Source organism: Erpetoichthys calabaricus, chromosome 6 (assembly GCF_900747795.2).
Source record: "Erpetoichthys calabaricus chromosome 6, fErpCal1.3, whole genome shotgun sequence".
In the NCBI taxonomy this organism is placed as follows: Eukaryota; Metazoa; Chordata; class Cladistia; order Polypteriformes; family Polypteridae; genus Erpetoichthys; species Erpetoichthys calabaricus.
In genome coordinates this window covers 28,402,919-28,425,235 of record NC_041399.2, presented here as the reverse complement: position 1 = coordinate 28,425,235, position 22,317 = coordinate 28,402,919, and the positions used below count along the sequence as shown (strand labels likewise).

At 36.6% G+C, this 22,317-nt stretch overlaps 1 protein-coding gene across 1 annotated transcript in view; it reads left to right on the top strand.

Annotated features, from left to right (window-relative positions):
- The window catches only part of LOC114653241 (centromere-associated protein E-like), a 402,188-nt gene that overhangs the window by 278,333 nt on the left and 101,538 nt on the right, over window positions 1-22,317 (top strand). Inside the window, exons 28-29 of the mRNA XM_028803441.2 lie at window positions 9,712-9,867; window positions 15,106-15,215. Of these exons, the coding sequence (XP_028659274.2) occupies window positions 9,712-9,867; window positions 15,106-15,215 (266 nt within the window). The remainder of the gene's footprint in view (window positions 1-9,711; window positions 9,868-15,105; window positions 15,216-22,317) is intronic.

Genomic DNA, 22,317 nt, shown 5'->3' with positions numbered 1-22,317 from the left:
GTAACTAAATCAAGCTCATGAAAGAGAAAAAAACTAAAATTGGTGACATCAAATATCATTCTTTTTCATCCATCCATCCATCCATCCATTTTTCAACCCACTGAATCCGAACACAGGGTCACTGGGGTCTGCTGGAGCCAATCCCAGCCAACACAGGGCGCAAGGCAGGAAACAATCCCGGGCAGGGCGCCAACCCACCGCAGGACACACACACACAGACACCAAGCACACACTAGGGACAATTTAGAATCGCCAATGCACCTAGCCTGCATGTCTTTGGACTGTGGGAGGAAACCGGAACACCCGGAGGAAACCCATGCAGACACGGGGAGAACATGCAAACTCCATGCAGGGAGGACCTCATTCTTTTTCATTTTATTTTAATTTTACAATTACTTTTCATGTTGCCCATATGACTTATTTTAAACAATGGGATTTTATATTGAATTCTGAGATCCTGGTAGCTTTCTCAGTAAACATCCTTTTATAAACATACAATAGAACCACTTTGTTCATACAGTATTAGTGCCTTTTATTAGCATGCCCACACACTTTTCTTGTGTAAGCAAATGTGAAGTATTACAACTAGGACGTTAAAATGTTAGATTTGAGTACACAATGGAAGGTCTGAAAATTGAAAGTGCACTTTATTAGAAGGATTTAGGATTCGTAGTGAACTGTCAACTTCCAGACAGTGTTCAGAAGACATTAAGAAGGCTAACTGAATGTTAGGTTATATCACTAGAATCCCTGAAGCCTAAGAAAAAACTCTTAATCCCGGGCCACCTTAGATTCCTTTGCACTTCATCATCAGCTCCTTTGTTTTCCAAATGTGTTGATCAGCACAAGCAGCAAGCAGCTTGCTATCCCATCCCCCCACCAACGAAGTGCAAGTCACACAGAAGATTCTCAGAGTTGAAGTCTGTTTATCTTTGTGTGAAGTGCCTGGAGTTGTAGTGGGTAAATAATATATCATGACTTGGAATACATATATTTCATGTGTGTTCCATGTCTACAAAATTTATAGTAAATTTATGGTAAAAATAAAACAGAATAATAAAAATAAAATTCTAACTTTTACAAGTACCATAAATTTACACTGGCTGTTACAGACTCAAATAAGTCAAATCTGTTTTTACTCTGTAATAGTAACAATAAGAGCAGCTCACTATTCAAAACAGTAAATATAGGAAGGGCCAGAATTGAACCCACAACCTCTTAATTATGAGTCAGCAGTTCTTTCCTCTGCATCACCCAAGCGGTCGTGTCAGCATTGTACCCTAACCCAATTTCTTTTTCTTTTTGGTTATATTCTTGAATGAAAGGGCACTTGTTTTGTTATACAGTACTTGTACCTTTTATGAAAGTACTAGGGGGTTTGCCCCCTGCTTACTTCGCTCACCAACCCCCCCGGCCTGTGCTACGCACCAGCCACTTCACGTCTCTGCCACTCGCGTTGTGAAGAGGGGGGCTGAACCCACCCCAAGGAGATGCGGTATCTCCTCTGTAACCCCCTGTTAAACAGTGATACAATGGGAAACAAATACAATGGAACCTCGGTTTATGACCAAAAAGTTCGCCAAACTTTTGCCTCGGTTCACAACCACACACTCGGTATACGAACAAGCCAGTTTCCCTTTCGGTTTGTGCGCGCTGATGATTTCCGCACGTGTTGCATTGTTCTCGGTCAGACGTGCGTGCTTGCACGTGCGTGCATTCGTGCTTTCGCTGTGAACTCTTTGTGCTCTATTTCATTTCCCTTCCGGTTTGTACTCGCTGATTACTGTATTTAAGCACGTGTTCCACCTCTCCCTGTTCATTGTTCTCAGTCAGACGTGTGTGCTTTACCTGTTAACTCTTTCTGCTCTACAGTATTTTGTGTGCTTTTGCAGTTGACCATGGCTTCTAAGCAAATGAAGAGTGGTGAGAAGAAAGTTTTGCAGAAAATTAAAATCGAAGTAAAGAAAGAAATTATTGAAAAGTATGAGCTTGGTGTTCGTTTTACTAATCTTGCCGCTGAGTACAAGAAGTCAAAATCTATGATTTCGACTATTCTAAAGCAGAAAGAATCTATTAAAGCAGCTGATGTTGCAAAAGGAGTTACAGCGTTAACCAGGCAGAGGCCTCAAGTGCTGGAAGAGGTGGAAAAACTGTTGCTAGTGTGGCTGAACGAGAAGCAACTTGCAGGGGATAGCGTAAGCGAGGCGATGTTATGCGAGAAAGCCAGGAAGATTCGTGGCGATTTGCTGCAAAACTATCCTTCTACGAGTGGCGAAAGTGAGGAATTTAAAGCCAGTAAAGGATGGTTTGAAAAGTTTCACAAGAGATGTGGCATTCATAGTGTGGTAAGGCATGGAAAGGCTGCTAGTTCCGACGCTGAAGCTGCGAAAGAATTCGTGAAAAATTTCACAAAATTTGTGGAGGACGAAGGCTACATCCCGCAACAAGTCTTCAACTGCAACAAGGCCATATTGTTCTCCACCCAGTTCCTCCTCACTTCATGCCAGAACTCGACTCATGCAAGGTTAGTTTTCTTGGTGGTTTATGGTTAGTTTTTGTATTACGGATTTTTCAAATGTTCATTTTTTTCCCTGTGCTTAAAACTCATTTAAAAAGAGTGTTTACAGCGATCGGGTTGTAATGCTATTAGCGTGAACTCCTGTAATGTTACTTTCTCGGTTGGCTTTTAAATAAAGTTTGGATTTGTACAAATGTTCCTTTTTTTCCCCCTGTGCTTAAAACTCATTTAAGGAAAGTGTTTATACAGCGATTGGGTTGTAAAGCTATAGCGCGATCTGCTGCAATGTTAGAGAGAGAGAGAGAGAGAGAGAGAGGGCTTGCATGCTGCTGAGAGAGAGCGAGCTTGCGCGTGCAGCTGAACAGGGAGCCTGGGTGTTTGTGTCAGTGTTATTCAATGTTTTTACATTAGTTTACTATTACACTGTGCATTCTATGGTGTAACTAACTATATTTGTGCTTGAAAATCTTTTAAAAAATATATTTACATACAGTTCGTACGGTCTGGAACGGATTAATTGTATTTACATACAATCCTATGGGGGAAATTGCTTCGGTTCACAACCAAATCGGTATACGACCAGAGGTTTGGAACGAATTATGGTCGTGAACCGAGGTTCCACTGTACAGTTGTTTTCTTGTTTTATTTTTATTTTACCTCCTCTTTGCTCGATCAGCTGCTGGCTTGATGCTGCTGCCGTGCTGCATGATCTGCATTTCGTGCAGCACTTCAAACATTTAAAAGCCTGTACAGCAGCTGTCCTACTCTCTTGGCACAAAGTTTCGTCTCGTGGGATATGAGATCTTGATATTTTTTAGTTTATATTTTAAAAATGGAGTAAGAATCTGAAAATCTAACAACATCACGTTAAAGTTCAATACATTCTGAAAAGAATGATACCAAACATATATATGTAGGTTGTAAAATAAGCCCAATTTAAAACGTGACAAAAGCCATCACGTAAAATCGTTGCCAGAATCGTTGCATTTTTAGGCTTAGGATTTTATACATATAGAGTAGATTTATTTGATATTTGGATTTCAGTCTTCACACATTATACACTTCATGTCTACATTTTGTCAGTTATTACTAAAACATGAAAATGTTTCTGTTTTAGTTATGTGTTCAACAATCCCTGCCTCACATTTCCTGTCATCCTACATTTACATAGATCGTTGTAGACACAAAACACACATGAAATGTATGTATTCCAAATGAAGATATATTATTTACCCTCTACAATATCAGGCACCTCACACCCAGATAAACAGACTTGAGCTCTGAGAATCTTCTTTGCAACTTCAGCTGCGTCGGTGGGGGGATGGGATAGCAGGCTGCTTGCTGCCTGTGCTGCTTGACATATTTGGAAAACAAAGGAGCTGATGACGAGGTGTGAAGGAATTTAAGGTGGTCTGGGATTACGAGTTTTTTCGTAGGCTTCAGGGATTCTAGTGATATAGTACAATGTGTGGAGTACAATTCAAGGGAGGTTATGCTTAAGTTATATATACTGTATATAACACACTAGTGATACCTCTCCTGCAGCATTGTGTTCAGTTCTGGTCTTCAGGCTACAAAAAAGACATAACAGCACCAGAGAGAGGCTAGAGAAAACCATCCGGGCCGATTCCAAGACGAAGAAGTATGAGTTATAAAAGGAGATTGAAGGGGCTGAACCTTTTTTTGTTTAAGGAATTGGAGATTAAGAGGTAGCATAATTGAAGTATTAAAATTATGAAAGGAATAGTAGAGTGAATCCCTATTGTTACTTTAAAATAAATTCTGCAAGATAAACATAGAGACACAGATATCATAAAGTTTTTCTTCAAGCAAATAACCATAGGCACATGGGATACTGTAAATTACCAAGTAGTGTGGTGGAGGAGGAGGACTTAATATTACTTTGGTCAATCTAGGTGAATAGGATGGACGAGCTTGTTGGACTGAAAGGCCTGTTCTTGTCGCAGTAGTTTGAAGTTCTAATGTGCTTAAATATTAGTGATTTAGTCAGTAAATTGTAAAGATTTTTTTATTAGAACATAACAGCAGTTTTAATGAAAATAGGCTATTTATTCTCATTATTCTTGCTAAATGCATTTAAATATATTTTTTAATTTTGCATGAAGCCTATATTAATTGAGAGTGAAATGCTTTATGCAGCAGAACTGAAAAAGCTACAGACCAGACCAGTTTTGGAATAGTGTTCATAAAACCATGGAAAAATGTATTTGGAGTGAGAAATACTGTATGATATTTTATATTACGTGAGGCAAATGCAACCATGGCACATTACCAGTGTCTGATTATAATTGCAGTTTTATTTCAGGTTTTGTCAGGCATTTAGCATAATGTATTTTGATTATTATTTTTTTAAGTTATAGCTCAGTTTTCTTGTTGAATTCTGCTTTACTGACGTCAAGTACCCATGCTGCACCCTAAAGGATAATTGCAATAATGTGGTTAAAAAAAAAAAAACAAAGTCAGTTTCATTTATGTAGGGTCATTCATACTAAAAGCAACTCAGGATGACTCAGGAAGGAAATAAATTTCAATTACATTAAGACGTAAATTATAATTACCATTCCAGGATGCTGGCATTTGAGGTAGTTTTCAATGAAAAAGCCATGTCTGAAACTAGAAAATAAAAAAGTAAAGGTTGAAATGGGCAAACAAACACAGACATCAAAATATAAGATGACTGGAAAAGTGTATTATGGCCAGCGTCCTGCAGTCATCTTTTTATTGTTGCAGATGACACTGGTATTTGGCATTCATTTTAAGAAAAAGCCAACTGAGGGTCTGTAAGGCATTTGTTTCTCAAAGTACAGACTCTGATGTTCTTATCCTCTTAATGTTGCTGCGTCTCTGGACCTCCCCTTCTTTTTCTGACTTGGTTAGATCCAGTTTGCCTTCTTTGCTCAATACAGTAAGAGACACCTTTGTGTGAAATCTTCAGTTTCTTGGCTACCATTCACCTAAAATAACATTTATTCTGCAACCAAAAAAAATGAAAGAAATGACATGTGCCTTGAGAAAGCTGTTTCATTAAGATCATTTTTTTAGCTCAGAACTGAACTTTAGGAGTGCCCGTACCTTGCAACCCAAGGAAACAAAATTTACTTGCATTATTGAGCAAGTGGTGGTAATAATGCAATTACAGAGGTTTCCCAAAAAAAAGCTGAATAAGGCTTGGCAGTCATATATGAGTAATAAATTAAAAATCATACATTTCAAATAATAATAGCAATTAGCTTCACAAGTAATGTCTTGGCTGTAATTTAATGGTATCTTCATGATAAACAGTATACATTTCTATCAAAAACTTGAACATTTCTGGGTGCTTCCAAACACTTGAACTCCAGTGTGTATATTACAATTAAAAACACAGGAAGGTTAAGTGATTGGCTTATTGTCACTTAGCGAGTCAACAATCTCCCTAACTAATAGCCCAACATATTAACCGTTAGACAACACCACTAGTCCAATGAAAAAAACATCATAACTTTTGAATTGGGGTTCAGTTTCCACATGCAATTTTTTTGTTTTTCTGTAATAAAGCCACCACACAAAGAACTTGAAGTTGCTGGTGAGTAATAAATATACCCTTAATGTTTATAGACAGGCCACAGCATTTCACTTTTCTTGTCAACCTGTACCACAGAACATATATAAACAATATACTGTACCACGGAAAGATGACTTAATGTAGTCACCAAACATTTCAATTTGCTTTATGCATTATTTTAAGATTTTTTTATTGTATTCATTTAAATTAAAAGCAAATAACAATAAATGCAATCAAAATAAACTTAACAGAATATAAAAATTCATCCCCTACTCAGAAGAAAGAGAAAAGAGACAGCCAACAAAGCAAATCTTTGAAGCCTCAAGGAAGGAAGAGTATCCTTTTCCCCGTTATTGAGGCTTATTCTAATATGTTATTGATTAGATCCTGCCATATTTTAAAAACATTTTGAACAGATTCTCTGAGGGAGAATTTAATTTTTTTCCAATTTCTGATAGTATAGGACATCAGTTACCCAGTGACTTAAAGGTGGTGGTTTGGGATTCTTCCAGTTGAGCAAGATACTGTAAGTCTATGTGCTAGCAGTGAGATAAAGGTAATTATGATTTGTTTGTCCTTCTCCACTTTAAGCCCATCTGGGAGTGCACCAAACACAGCTGTTCATGGGTTAGGAGTAATAAGCATTCAAAGATTTTTATCCAAAATTATGTTAACTTGGTTCATGGCCAAAACGTGGCCCAGTGAGGCTGGAGCTAGATTGCAGTGTTCACACGTTGAATCTTGCCCTGGGAACCATTTGGATAGTTTGAATCAAGGGCAGTGTGCTCACTAGAAGTTTTTAAGTTGAATAATTGAGTAGTTTGGGCATGTAGAGCAAAGTTGTATTGTGCATGGCTGCCTTTCACTCCTTTTGTGAAATGTTAAGTGACAGTTCTTTTCCGCATTGTGCCCTGAGGTCTTTGAAAGGAAGGGACTTTAAAATGTTTTTGTAAATTGTGGAGATGCTACCCGAGTCTTCAAGACTGATCAAGATTTCTTCTGGAATAGAAATAAGTGGAATGTGAGGAAAATTGGGCAGGTTCATTTTAACAAAGTTACTAGCTTTAAAGTAGTGGAAAAATGGTATTGATGAGAAGTTAAATTTAAGACTTAATTGCTTGTATGATGCAAAAACATTATCAAAGTACAAGTCTCTACATATTTAATCCAAGACATTTTTCAAGCATTAAATACTGTGTGTGTTTGAGAAGGTGGAAAAGAGTGGTCGTCAAGTAGAAGTGCAACAGGTAAGAGCTCTTCTGTCTTAAAGTGCTTGCTACATTGGGCATGGCACTACTTAACTTTCCGTTGTTTTACTGGGCAGCAAATATATAGGCCATAAAGACCTGGACATCGACTCAAATTGATAAATATACATAGGCTTGGTCTGCAATAGAATTAAATTCTTGTAGTACTTCATTATATTTCCTGCTCTGTGCCCCAGTGAATACAAATTATCTTCAATACACTATTGCCCTTCATTCACCCAGAATATGGAATCAATGTATTTTTTTTTAATATTTAAAGAGTAGAATTACAAGTTTTGTCTAGGGACTTCCGTATTTCACAAATATTAAAATTTCTCTTTCTTGTAGCCAGAAAATCTTAATTGAAAAAAGTAAATGATTAATGAAGTTCATCGGGCTGCTAGTCTTCTTTGAATGAGGTAGTTGATTATATTTTGTCAAATGCATCAGTAACACAGATAATAGAAATTGTTCATATGCTTTAGTTGAGAAAAAAAAGAAAAATAATGGGGGGGGAAAGATCTCGGGCAACCTTCCATCATGAGTCATACATATCTTTAAAGGGAAATAAAATGGCGATGCCGTAATGGCTGTAGCAGTGCAGCAGCTGCTCACAGTTAGGACGTGATTGTGTGTGGTGGTGTAATGTGCTCAGAAAGTCGTACTTGCCCACGGTTTATGAAGACATAGATATGTGTGTTTGTGGTAACATTTCATGAAACGCTGCATCCCATTTCCAGTTGTAAAGTTTCTCACTGTTCTCTCACAACGAGAAACACAATAATTTCATTTAAATCAAAATTAATGCAGCACAATATATGGAAAAAGCAGTTCATGGAGCCCAATTTTAAACACTGCATGATGCAGGAAATGACTTTGTGTAATGCAGTGCAATGCACCGTGCCATATTAAAAAGACTAAACAAATTTCAGCTTGCCTTCTCACAAGTTGGATTTCCCCGGGAGGCAAAATGATTATATCTGTCATGTGTGGCTAAGTTTTATACTTTGCTGTTACAGTTTCATAATTGTAACTCCTTATATGTGCCATGATATCTAGAAAAGGGAACTGAGGGCACAAAGCAATTTTGATAAACAACCTGAATCATCGCAAGATTAAAAAAAAAAATGTGTAAATTGGATATTTGTTTAGTTTTTAGCCTTTTTTCTACATTTCTGATCTGCATTGTGATCAATTTTGTGTTGTAATAATAAAATTGTACAGTGAGTAGCTTTGGTAAGAAAAGACATTTCAATTTCCTTAATTAAAATTAATTATCTGCTGTTAGTATACAAGTATTGTCTGTATAAATATTTAGCATGAGAAGATGCCATATTAAAAAAATATTTTGAAAATGACAGCATATGCAATTAAAGCAGTATTAAATAAAATCTTTGCAGGTAAGGATACAAATGTTCTAAATGAGTATTCAAAACACATTGTTCAGACAAGTGTTTCTATTGAAAAAAAAATATTTGAAAGCTGAACTGTTGGAATTTAATTCCTCATGTTTCTATTTGATACATTTTAAAGTAGGCATTATTTATCTACACAAATTTTTGAAGTTTTGATTTGTCTTTAATATTTTAAAATGCAAAGAAGAATTAAACTATAGAACCAAGCATTTCTGAAATGCATGACATTGTTATGTTCTTTTAGTATAATGATTTGTTTAATGATGAAGAACAGGACACTTTTTTTGTCTAATCGATAAGATGCTACTCTCTCTTATTTGAAAATTGTGTCTATTGATCACTTTTAAACTGTAAAAGAATATCTAAACTACTGTATGGAGTTATGGGTTTTTCCCATAATGAGAAGTGAAAAACACAAAGCAGTCCTTATGGAAAAAAAGATTGTCAACTGCACATTACATTTTTTATTATTTAATGTAACCTTCTCTTTAAAGTTTCCCACATCTGTACTGCTGTTAAGCTAAACATCTCCTGGAAAAATCCTGTTAAGCTCTCCACACATTTTAATGGGCAGTACTCTGGGAGTTTTGTTAATATTGTGACTGCATTGCCTCAAGACCTCCTAAAAACACAGAATGACCAGAGTCATTCATGTGTTCTCACAACATCCAATATATTTATCATTCTTACTTATTTAGCTGTATGGAAGAGTGGAATTAATTTATCAGTTTTCAGTTTAATGGGATACAAGCAGTGTACTTTTGGAAGGTAAACTATTAATACCATTCACCCAATTCTAAAAATGAAAAACACATGTATTTCCTTTATCAGCATCTCATTACATGAGATTCAAAGTGAATGGGGTTACTTGTTCTCCACAAATGTGCAGCCTTCAAAAGCTGTTTCTTGCATAATTCATTTTATAATAAAACAACAAAATCTTTTTTTTCCCCCAAAAAAAACCAGGTGCAGAATTATGAGATGAAAGTATCCGAGCTAAGCACAGAGCTAAAACAGATGCAGAACATAAGAGAAGACCTTGCGACTAAACAGGAAGCTTTGGAGGTTATGAAGACAGAAATCACAGCACTGCGAGAGAAAGCCACATCCAAAGAGAAAGAGGTGAGTGACGTGTTTATCTGCATAATTATGTGTCTCTCTCTGAAAAAATAAGAAGTGAGCATGACTTTTACTTGTGCAATGTATCAGTAAACACTTACGAATATAAAAAGTAACTACGATAAAATCAGAAAGAATAACGGATTTATATCTCATGAAGACAGATTTTTTTTTTTTAGGACAATCCCTGAAGCAACGTTTCTATTTATTCACTCACCAGAGTCTGCCTTTAGATACAATAGTGCTGAACAATTTTGATGCACCTTCTGTGACATTGCTTACAGTATATAAATATGATGGGTCTTTGATACTTAACGACAAGAGCTACTATTAGAATTTGTAGGATTTGTGAGGTTGCACCTTCCCACTCCATTCTGTTTATGTGCATCTCTCATTGGAGCTAAGGGAGGAATGAAAGGTCACATTTGATTTGCTGCTTGCATATTTGACAATTCTGATACCTTTTTGATGTTCTGAGTATCTTCACCAGAGGAATACAACACTATCTTGATTATTGTATTCTAAAATTGTCTATGCTAATCTTGTGTTTTCATTGTCTGATTATGCAATTATGGTTTCCCATCTGACTCACTAAACTTCACTTAAAAAGACATAACACACTGAAAACTTGTCACTGTGCTCAAAGTCATCATTTTCAGATGTAATTTTTAAGTAAAGAGCAGTTTATACTGTATATACGGTAGTTGGTATGTATTCAAAGCACTTCATAACTCAATTTATAAACTAATGAAACATTTTTTGCTACACTGTCCATTTATGTGGTGTGCAATTTTTAAGTGACCAGCTATTAACATTAATGCACATTAGTATTTTTTATTGTGTATTGTGAGTGTATTTATTTAAGAATAAATCAGATATTATGAAAACAGTAGTTTGAAGATTTACCTTAACAAATGAAAAGACAATTTAACTTAAAACTCCTGTTCACAGTGTCAGTACACCCCTGTATGGCGGTATCTAAGCTTTAATGATAGTACAAGATGAATGTGACCTTTGCAAGATAATTTACATTATCAATGCATTATTAGATTCTGAGTTAAAATTCTAAATATTATTTGGCTAACCAGGTAAATGTCTGCAAAAATATATATTGTGCATTTTTTGACTCTAAAAGTCCCACTCTTTGGTAGTAATAAAGAATTTTGCAGTAGGAAGCATCTTACATTTTTGTAATTTCGGTCTTTGCACCCTGCTGTTATAGTTCGCCCAGTAATTTGTTCTCCCCATGTCTGCTTAGGTTTCCTCCCACTGTCCAAAGATATGCAGATTAAGTGAACTGGTGATGCTAAAGTGGCCTTATTTTCTGTTTGGTGTATGGGTGTATACTTGTGTGTTTGTGATGAACTGGCATCCTGTTCCGGCCTTGCACCCTATGCTAGCTGGGGTAGGCTCCAGCCCCCCACGTGATAAGCAGGTTAGAAAATGACATGACATGACATATCCAGTCATTTGATGATAAAGTGTTGCAGTGATTTGTGCTGGGTTGTGTCGAGTTCATTTATACTTCAGATGTCTGAATGGCAATTTCTCCTGGTAGACTTCCTCCCATCATAAATATGAATATGTAGATGAGTGTTCCCTGAGAATGTCTCAGTACCATTCTAAGGCTATAGCGTAATTGTTCAAACATTTTCTTAAACTACTGGAGCACAGACATGTTAGGTGATTTTTTTAGGAGAACACAATGAGTTAGAAGCAGGAACTGAATCGACATTCTTGATGTGTCCGATGTCTTAGCCACTAGGCCTTGCCACCTGTCAATCACTCTTCTCTTTCTATCTTTATACTTAATCTCTTTCACAGATCAATCAAACCAATTTTTCTCATCCTTCCCCTAGAGCCTCCTTGCACTTCCCAAAAATTCTACTTTAGTTTAATTTGTGTGAGTGCCGATACAGTGTGTGTATAAATGTTTCCTTTGATAAACCAACACCGTATTAAAAGTTATTTCCAGCTTAGTGTTTAATGCTGCTGGGTTGGGTTCCATCCTACACTGACTGTACTTTGCAATGAAAATTTTATGTATTACTTTGTTGTTTACTTAAATAGATTTGTATGCTTATTTTAATTTGAATTTGATGTTTTTATTCCCAGGCAACATAGTTTCTTGGAATTTTTTTTGGTGTTCCATCCATACACATAAAAGACAAATACAATTAAAAACACAATATGCAATACATGACACCATCACAACATTATATACAGATAAAAAAAACACAATATACAATACATGACACCATGGAAACATTACATACAGACAATAGTAATGAAAGATACAATATATTGCACAAATGGTATAAATGTATAAAATGGTATATTTAAGTAGAATTGTACTCCTGCCCAGTAATATAACCAGAAAATACAAATAAGCTTAATTTAGATTGGATGAAGGAGTTTAGACTTTAGGAAAAGATAAGAGCAGAATCAGAGGCTGTGCTTAACCAGAGTGACTGCTGTAGATAGGAAAATGTATAGGTCTAGTAGTTCTTTCCTTTAATGATTGGTAGTGTTTCCTTTGTGGTAATTACTGAAAGAGATAGTTGCCAGGGCGAGGGTAGTCTTGGATTATATTTTCAGCAGGTTTCCTGGCCTGTGATGTATACAGGTCCTCCATGGAGTCCAGTTTCAGGCCTATAATATTTTCTGCTGTCTGAATAACACGCTGCAGTTTGTTTTGAGTGAGCCAGTGCATTGTCATAACCAGATTGTTATGGAGAAAGGGAGGATGTTTTCAATAACCACTAAATACAACTGTACAGTCACTGATTATAACAATTTAAACTTTTTAAGTTGACAGAGACAAAATATACACTGCTGGGCTTTTTTGATAAGAGCAGTTTTATTTTCATCCCATTATTTTGTAAAAGTTGCATGGTTATGCATCATTGATTTACTGCTTTGCTTTTTATTGTTACTAAAACTCACAATAAAATTAAAATTTCTGTATTTGTTGTTAGTTCTACTGGCACAAAATATAAGATCATCGAAAGTTTGACAAGTGACAGAAGATAATTTAGTCCATGCTTGTTTGATTAGTCAATAGCCTCTTATCCAGATACTTTGAAAACTTTTCAAAGTTGATTTGATAGTTTGGTCCTTATTCCACTGATATTGTATAAAAAGTATTCTTCCTGTATTTAATTATGATATTAAAAATGCAGCAGCAGCACCATACAAAGTACAGTGACTTGCTACTATAGACACAAAGCAGTGACAATTAACAATTACTAATTAGTATGCAACAGTATTAACTTTAAACTATACTTATTTGTTGTAAATATACCAGAAGTGCCAGAGAGGATGCGTAACTGAGCTGTGGAAAGGCCATTAACAGTAAATCTACAGTGTAAGCTGATTTTTAGAGCAGTCGCATTCGGTCTGACATAAGCGAAGAGCACTTGATAAGAATAAACTAAATTGAATTGACTAGCAGTAGTTTAATCCTTGGGGTTTCTGCTGTACCTGCTTGACTCTTGTTATAGTTTGTTTTATATTTTTTTATATGGGGTGTTTTACGTTTAAAGGCTCTAGCAATCATTGTTAGGAATCTAGTGTTTATTAGTGCGTGTTGAATTTAAGCAGTCTGCTGTCTTGTTCCTCGAATTGTTTCTCATTTTTGTCAAAAATCTGACAGTTTATTATGGCTCCACAGTCTATGCTGGATGTATGTTCTGTCCAGTTCTCTGTCTGCATGGTGGGAACAACACAGCTTGAGTGTCTTCAGTAGGTTACCACCCATCTCTAAGCCATCTTGTCATATTTACAGTGCTTTCTGAATGTTTTCATTATTATAATGCAAAATTAAGTGTTTAGATTGAATTCTACTTTAGCCTGAGGTAAGTGTTGTGTGTTTTGAATTAAACAGATAGCACTGATAATAAAATCCTATTATTGGTCATGAATACAACATTTTCATTTGCACTAGGATAGAATCCTTAATGATGTTTCTGTAATAAATATTAAATTTCAAATCATCTCATAATACTTAAGATAACTGCTTCACCATAATGTGATATTTGATATGTTAAATTACCAAATCTGCATAAGTATTCTTCTGATTTATGAAACCCTATATGTCATTATATCAAGTAATTACAACTGGAAGGTGAGAAAAAAAATAATTTTACATAATTGCCAGAGTGAGAAGAAATAAATTTTCTAGCTGAACAATATATAGAAATATTTGAAAGATCCTATCAAAATAGTAAATCATCACGGCCACATTAAAATTTCCTCTTATCTTTGTTAATATGCATAACAGATGGCACTCTGAGGAGTTAGTTCATGGAGTGAGAATGCACTTGTGATTTGATTTTAATTAGACAAGCTTTAGAACACTGTAAAGACTGTACAGTATCTTGCATCTCATTTAACCCTGATACACAAAATTGCTTAGCTTTACTTCCACTGTTACATTTCAATTAAATGCATTGCCACACTTTAACTTTCTCTCTTTTCCGCTAACACTTTGGGTTTGTTTACCTTTTTTCCTGTTTTTGTAATTAGTCTGTTTAAGATTCCATCTGCTTTGCCACCACTGAGGGATTTGTATGTTTTCCTGTATGGCCTTACCCCACATATTTGTCCAAGGATGTCCACTGAGGTAGAATGGCACATCTGAGTCCCCAGACTGATTCCTGTCTTGTTCCCACTGTTGAAGGTTAAGCCTGGATTCACACTATTCTCAGCTGGGGCGAGCAGATTTTTTTCCTAAGAAAATAGTCGAATGACATATTTTACCATAAACTACAAATCATTATAATTATTTTTTAAACTTTTCAAGTAAGCAGTAATACTTTTTCTTTTACTACACACGATTGAAGTGATTTCGGCAACAGTATTCATGTTATTTAAGCTTCCAATTTATGTTCTTTTCTAGATTTGTAATTAAGGTTCTCAGACTCCTGTTGTAGTTTTCAAGCCTAAGAAAGGAGAAAAAGTTTTTTTTTTTTTTTAATCCATCCATCCTTTCATTTTCTAACCTGCTTATCCAGTTCAGAGTTGCAGTGAACCTAAGTACAGATGATGATTGTTTCACCAACTGCTGGTGAGGCTTTTCTTCACGCATGCTGAATCAATTAGTACCATGTTGAAGGGAAACCTTGATTATTGGAAGGAATGGAAAAAGACTTAATTATTTACAAGTCGTAGAAGCTATTATTTGAATTCTAGATGTTCTAAAAAGTTAATCTCCTCCTTTGATCTGTTTTTATCTTGCAGCTGGAAACTGTACAGCAGACTCTGGAAGCTGCAAAAATGGATAACAGCCGCCTCCGTCAAGAATTTGAGCTGGTGGTTGCAAATGTTAACCGATGGATTAAAGATCAAAAGTAGGTTTAATGTTTTCACCTTTTTTATTTAATTTGTGTGTGTGTGTGTGTGTGTCTTGTACCCATTGTAATGGCCCCTTTTTAGCTGTAATTAACCTTTGCTGTTTGCCAAATGTTAAAAAAAGAGTTCTGCAAAGTATCAATGTAAAAGGTCATTTTAGTTAGAGACAAGGATTCCTATAATCACTACATTTTGCTTTAAAGTAGCTCCACCACTCCCCACCCCATGTGCAGTGCACATATGCACGGAAGAGTGGAGCATTAAGGAAATAAAAAGCCCCTTTTCAGGCCCAAAAGTCCTATCTAAAGACAAGCATTTTGTTATTGCCTTTGTTGGTGTATCTGGTACAACTTTACACCCCAAATAAACTTCCACCTCCCGCCTGATCCTTTAATTTCCCACTCTTACCTGTTTACAGTTGGCTGCAACTGCCCATCTGACTATAATCTCCCCAGAGAGTAGTAATATTTACATTATGCATATAATGTTGTCTTTTTTAATATTATACTCTAAAAAATTGTAGATGATGCTCTGGTTTTCTACATTTAAAGCTGGTGACATATTACATGACCTGTAGTCAGTGGGAATGTCAAAAAGGATGTTCACAGTTGCTGATCCTATCACCTGAGAATGCCAAATTACACAACTTGAAATCTGATGACTTGACAAATGGCACAACTCTGTGACCACTTTCAAATAGAGTTTAGCTCTTCCATAATACCTGAGATTTGTCCTTATTCTGACAGCCATTAATGCACTGCCTTATAGAGCTAATGCTGTACAAATGAACGGGGAGTTCAGCCACAATCTCTGGCCTTTACATTTTCCCATTCTGGCAAAGTACATAAAACACAAGACATCAGGCAGATGAGTCACTTTTCTGTTTGCAAGGTCCAAAACTCCATTTCATATTCTTTGTAGCTGCATTATGTGTGTGTTGTGTTTCTAGGTGAGCGCTTATTGGTTATCAGCTTCCACACATACTGAGTCCACCAAAAAAATTGCTGGAAAAGTCAGGTATTGAGACAGGATTTTACATTAAACCACATATTTTTCTGCACCTATTTACTCTGTGTATGTTTGTGTTTCTCTTTTTCCTAACTATATATTGTACTTTCACTTGTACTTAATGATCACTTCTCAGAAAAGAACAAGGATACCCAACAAGGCAAGTGGTTTGATTGTTTACTCCAGTTTGCAGTGCATCTCCAGTTAGCCATTTAGATACATTACAGGCTAGCCAGAGACAAAACTGTTCAGTTTTTCCAGTCTGATTTTAAACAATAGCTACAGCAAGGTGACTGATCGAAAGGTATAAAAAAAAAAACATCAAGCTAGTATTTTTTTTTTTTTTAATTTATATCACTAGGGGGCATCCACAAAGTACCTTTCAAGGGCATGTTTTCCTATGGGGTGTGCACTACTATAGTCTTTCTTTTACATTTCTTTCTTGTAATACAGTACATCTTTCTGACATAACTCTCAAGTCAGTAGTGTTTAGGTTCAGTTCTGAGTTTCCACTGTGGCGGCAGGATTTTGTTCCAACCATATACACAAATCAGTGAGTCAGTCTTGCATCTGTTTGATTTACGTATTTAATAAGTTGGCCTTTATTTATTGAATTTTGCATTCAAAAAAGGGCTCTAATATATTTACATTAAGTAAATGTTTTTTAATTTTTGTAGTAGCTTTAAACACTACAATTCATTTTACCATTTTATTTTTAATTCACATTTTCCTGTGGAGTTTGCAACTTTCTGACAATTAGTGATGAGTAGTGAGATCATAAGTGCAAATGACATTGATGGCTAAAGCGAGGCAGGCCGTTCAGTGGAATGTTCATTTGTGTACTAAAAACACACACTACCCTTCAATCTGTGCAAAACATGCTGTAAAGTAATTTCATTTAAAAGTGTGCATTGTGCCCATGATTCAGTTTTAAAATAATCTAAAATATATCAGGGGCACAATACTATCTGTGAACAATGTCATCATGCACTGGTCATGTTAGGTCATATGTTTTGGGGCAGTTCCACTCTATAAGACCTCTTTGAAAAAAATATTCACTAATTTCCCACATGTTGTTGGTCTCACAGTTACTCTGAAGACCAATACCAGATGGGATAAAATTATGAAATGATACATTGTCAGTGATCTCCTATACTACTTTGCTTGTTCATTGATTTATAGAGCATAATTTTAAGAATTATGATCTACCCTATATAACTTAAGAGGAATGTAATGCATTATATTATCCATCCATCCATCCATTTTCCAACCTGCTGAATCCAAACACAGGGTCACGGGGGTCTGCTGGAGCCAATCCCAGCCAACACAGGGCACAAGGCAGGAACCAATCCCGGGCAGGGTGCCAACCCACCGCAATGCATTATATTATGTTAAACTGTAAATAAATCACCTTTTTTTACATTGCAAACCTTCTTCATAATTTGGCACAAATAAGTTAGTGTTGTTTAAGCATGCCAGGTCTCTGCTACTGGTTTGGTTTCTATTGATATTTTAATATACACATGGACATGCCTCGTAACTGTATTTATTTTTATTTATATATAGTTCCCCGAATGGGGAGGGTAGAGTGTTAAGTTTTGAATTGGTTTTTAACATATTTTTGTTTTTCTTGCAATGTGACTTTTAAGTCTAACAAGTTAAATAAACACCTAAAAACAACAGGTTCCAAAACAGAGGCACAGCATCCACACCTTTTTACATTTTTCAATGGTTTATGTGTCTGACCACTGAAAGTATTATGTTGTGTTATCGCTAGAAAGGTTTGTGTTCCTTAAGAGAGCCTAATAGTAGTTATCTAGAAATAATAACTATAATCGACATATGCGCAATAGACAGTAGGAGGGTACTTGTACTTTAGTTATTTACCTTCAAGTAATGGCTTGCAGTTTTTCATAAAGACAGCAAAATGATGTTTAGTCATTGTGTGTGATTTAAATCTAGAAATAAAAGAAAGTAACAATTTATACTGAAATCCAAATACCTTATTTATTTTGTTATACAGTATATATACTGTACTGGATACACATAAATATTAAAAAGTTAAGGATAACCTTTTTTGAGAGGAAGTAACAATTGGTCATGCATTTTTTTTTGTTTTTATTTTATTTAATGTTGTGCAACAAATGTTAAATGCTAACCTTCAGGGGCTTAACAAATTTGCAGTTGTGTGCAATATGTACTCTATGCTGTCATTTCAGGGACTGTCACACAAGGACTAGAGCAAGCTAGAATATAGCATCTTTACTGTCAATTGCTGAAATAAATTAGTTTTCATTGCAGCTTACTTTATAGTTAAGTATCCCTCAAAAAAAGGGTCTGGCACACACATCTTCTGGCCCGTCTCTCCTCAGTTAATGTTGTTATTGGGGCCTCCACAATCAGAAAGAAAGTTTGAGTTATCAGATGGCCTAGTCAGTGTCCAAATCTAAGTGCAATTTAGATGTTGCTGCAGTACCTTAAACAGTATCTCAAATTCACAGTCATCTCTAAGGTGAAGTATTTCTGGATTTATTAGAGGGTCAGGATTCCTCTATTTTGCTGTGAGAGACTGATCAATAGCAACAGAATATTTCTTGTTTAATTATTTACTGCCGAAGCTGGCATTAACTGTTTAATGAGTCCAGTGAGGCAAGTACTTTTCAAACAGTGTTTTGGGTATTGAATAATTTTATGTAATAAATCAAAGTTCAAATGCACAAGTATTGTCGAGTACATGGTACAATGAAATTAGTACTTGTATTTCTCACTCAGACTAGTAACAGGAGCACCATACCAACAACCTACATTAACCAGATCACCATTGAACACCAATTCAGTTGTCACTATGAGTGGCTATTGACTAGCTGTTTGGCCTCAGGATAAAAACTGTCCCTGAATCTAGTAGTGTGGTGTTAGTGGTCCTGTAATGTTGGATGAAACAGAAAATGGAGAAGCATAACTGATAATAAACATAACAGATATGTTTGCTTTTCTAAAGTAGTACTGGACGCGTTAAGTGACTGGAGCCCTATCCAGAGTTGTTTTTTACATTGTGCATAATGGCTAGGTTAGCCATCAGTTATCTATAACTTTGATTTTGATAAGTGAGTTAGAAAGTTAATTCATTGATGAGTTTTCAAAAGTTTATATTACTTTTCCACTCATGGTTTCTATTATTTACCTATTAGGGTTGGGATGAATATCTGATAACTGTGAAATATATTCAGTAGTGCAGATGGGAAACTAACATTACACAGCCTTATGTAATACACATCAGCCTCTTTAGTGATGGAGAAATAGAAGACTGCCAACCTTAAGTGCAGCTTTTAATAGTGTGACATTTGTTTACTGAATTGGTGTAATAGTCTAGCAGAGATGAAAAAAATCATGGATTTGCTTGGAGTGTCCTTTGTCGTCTTTGTGTAGGTAAGCCCACCATACTGACTCACCACAAGTTAGACCTTCCAGATAAGAAGCATTAATTTGACTACAGACAGTGATCTAATTTGTGACCTCTAAAACCAGTTGGCCTCCCCAGTGATGATATAGGTGTGCCATATTAGTGAATACGTATGCAGTTATTTTGTGTTTTATATCTGTAATTAGGCGGCACGGTGGCGCAGTGGGTAGCGCTGCTGCCTCGCAGTTGGGTGACCTGGGGACCCGGGTTCGCTTCCCGGGTCCTCCCTGCGTGGAGTTTGCATGTTCTCCCCGTGTCTGCGTGGGTTTCCTCCGGGCGCTCCGGTTTCCTCCCACAGTCCAAAGACATGCAGGTTAGGTGGCTTGGCGATTCTAAATTGGCCCTAGTGTGTGCTTGGTGTGTGGGTGTGTTTGTGTGTGTCCTGCGGTGGGTTGGCACCCTGCCCGGGATTGGTTCCTGCCTTGTGCCCTGTGTTGGCTGGGATTGGCTCCAGCAGACCCCCGTGACCCTGTGTTTGGATTCAGCGGGTTGGAAAATGGATGGATGGATATCTGTAATTAATTTAGACCACTTTGCAGAGACCTGTTTTCACTTGAACACTAATGAGTTGTTTTCTGTTTAACAGTGACAAAATAACAAATGAAAGCCACTGTGCTTCAACATTGTATAATAGTAAAATCTGAAATTTCTAAAGGGGGTCAATGCTGTTTATAGGCACTGTATGGTGCCTTTCACAATAATATATATTTTTTGTTGACAGAGCCAAAGATAGTAATGAAACCCTCTAGCTGCAATACTTGTCCAGATCTAAATAGCAGATGACTAAATGTACAGGTAAAATTCTGTTACAACGAATATCTTTACAACAAAATTTTCATTACAACAAAGTATTTTTATGGTCCTGACAGCTTCCCCATATCACGCGAGTCTATAGAAATCTCATTACTACGAAGTACATTCAGCAGATACTTTCATTATAATGAAGTGCACCAAAGACCTTGAAATGCTTGACTGAATCATCCACAGAGCAGATAGTTTTGTGGCCGCAGCTCAGTTGTGCACAATGATCCCCAAACAGAAACACTGTAATTTTTTTTTCTTACTTCGAACTTTCCTTGTACTGTGTTTTTTTTTTTTTTTGCCTTTTTTTGTTTCCTGCGGTTTTCAGTGATACCATGTACTTATTGCTCGTCAACATTTGAAAAACATCCATTGGAATTTAACTCATTGTCACCCTCCTATAGAAACGGCAGACACGTAAAAACAATAACAGTTCATATTAGAAAAAAAAAACTTTAACTTTTTGCAGCTCTCGATTGCGGCAAAAGAAAAAAGACGTTGCCAGTGAATTTGGAATTTCGCTATCGCTATCGACCCTATCAACTTTCTTGAAAGACATAGCAAAAAAAGTAGAAAAATCTCGGGTTGCAAACATATGTGAACTGCTGCATTTGAAGACGTCGAAAAAGCCGTTTTTATGTGGTTCAGTGATTCTCGTTCAAGAAACATTCCTATTAATGCGGCACTCATTCAAGAAAATGTGAGGTTTGTAAACTCTCTTGGGACCTCCCCCAACTGGACAGCAAGCCGAAGAGCATCCCGAAGTGCGATATCTGCATCTGTACGGGGCAATAGCAGATATGCTGCATCTCTCTGCCAAAGTAAACAGTGTCATGCTTGGGTCACAGATTTGCACAGAAACACAGAAGACTGTAGAGACAGGAACTTCATTCAAACACTGCAAACAAACATGTCTCTTTTTCAAAAGTTTAAACGTGCTCCTTGACAAGACGGTGATGACAAATCTGTCTCACAATTAAAAGAATGCAAACATATCTTCCTCTTCAAAGGAGTGCGCTTCAGGAGCAGGAAAGGACAGAGATTGAGAAAGGCAAACAAACAATCCGCAACTGACAGGTGCTTTTGGACTTTTAAGTCTGCAAAGTACTGCGCGGATCACACAATAGATCAGCCGCAAGTAAGCAGCAAGGGAGCAATGTGAAGGTATTCTTTCAGCGTCTTTTTTTAACCTGTAGGGGTGCGATTAGCCCCCCAGCTTACAACAGAAAAGATCTAGAGGGGTGATGCAAGGTTAGGAGCACGTAAATTGCAAATGCAGATACTGTAACAGGATTACTTGATCACTGACCTGGCCACAACTCTGCCTGACTGCTGTGTCTGTGTATAGCAGAGTGGCAGATCACGCTACGATAAATAACTGTGCTGCTCCTGTTTCAAGCTGAATAAAACTGGTTTTGCTGACTGCTATGTCTGTGTATAGCAGAGTGGCAGATCACGCTACGATGAATAACTGTGCCGCTCCTGTTTCAAGCTGAATAAAACTGGTTTTGCTAAAGTACTGAGACTGAGCCTCGTGTTTTGGGGTGCAAGACAGGGACTTATAGCGCAACCCCGATCTTTTATGATTTGCTTCTGTGGCGCTTCATTGCAGCAATGTGAGCCTCCTAGTGCCCTGCCCCAGCAACAGACAAACAATCTTCCACAGACTCTGCAATCGCGCTTCAGGACGCACTTCAGCGTGTCGTTCCCATTGGGTGGGGAGTGGGGGAGGGTCTCAAAAGAGTTCAGAAACCTCACGATATGAAGAAGAAATAATGATTCGGCTTCTGATTATTAACTGTGCAGCCCACAACATGCTTCCACATTTAGAT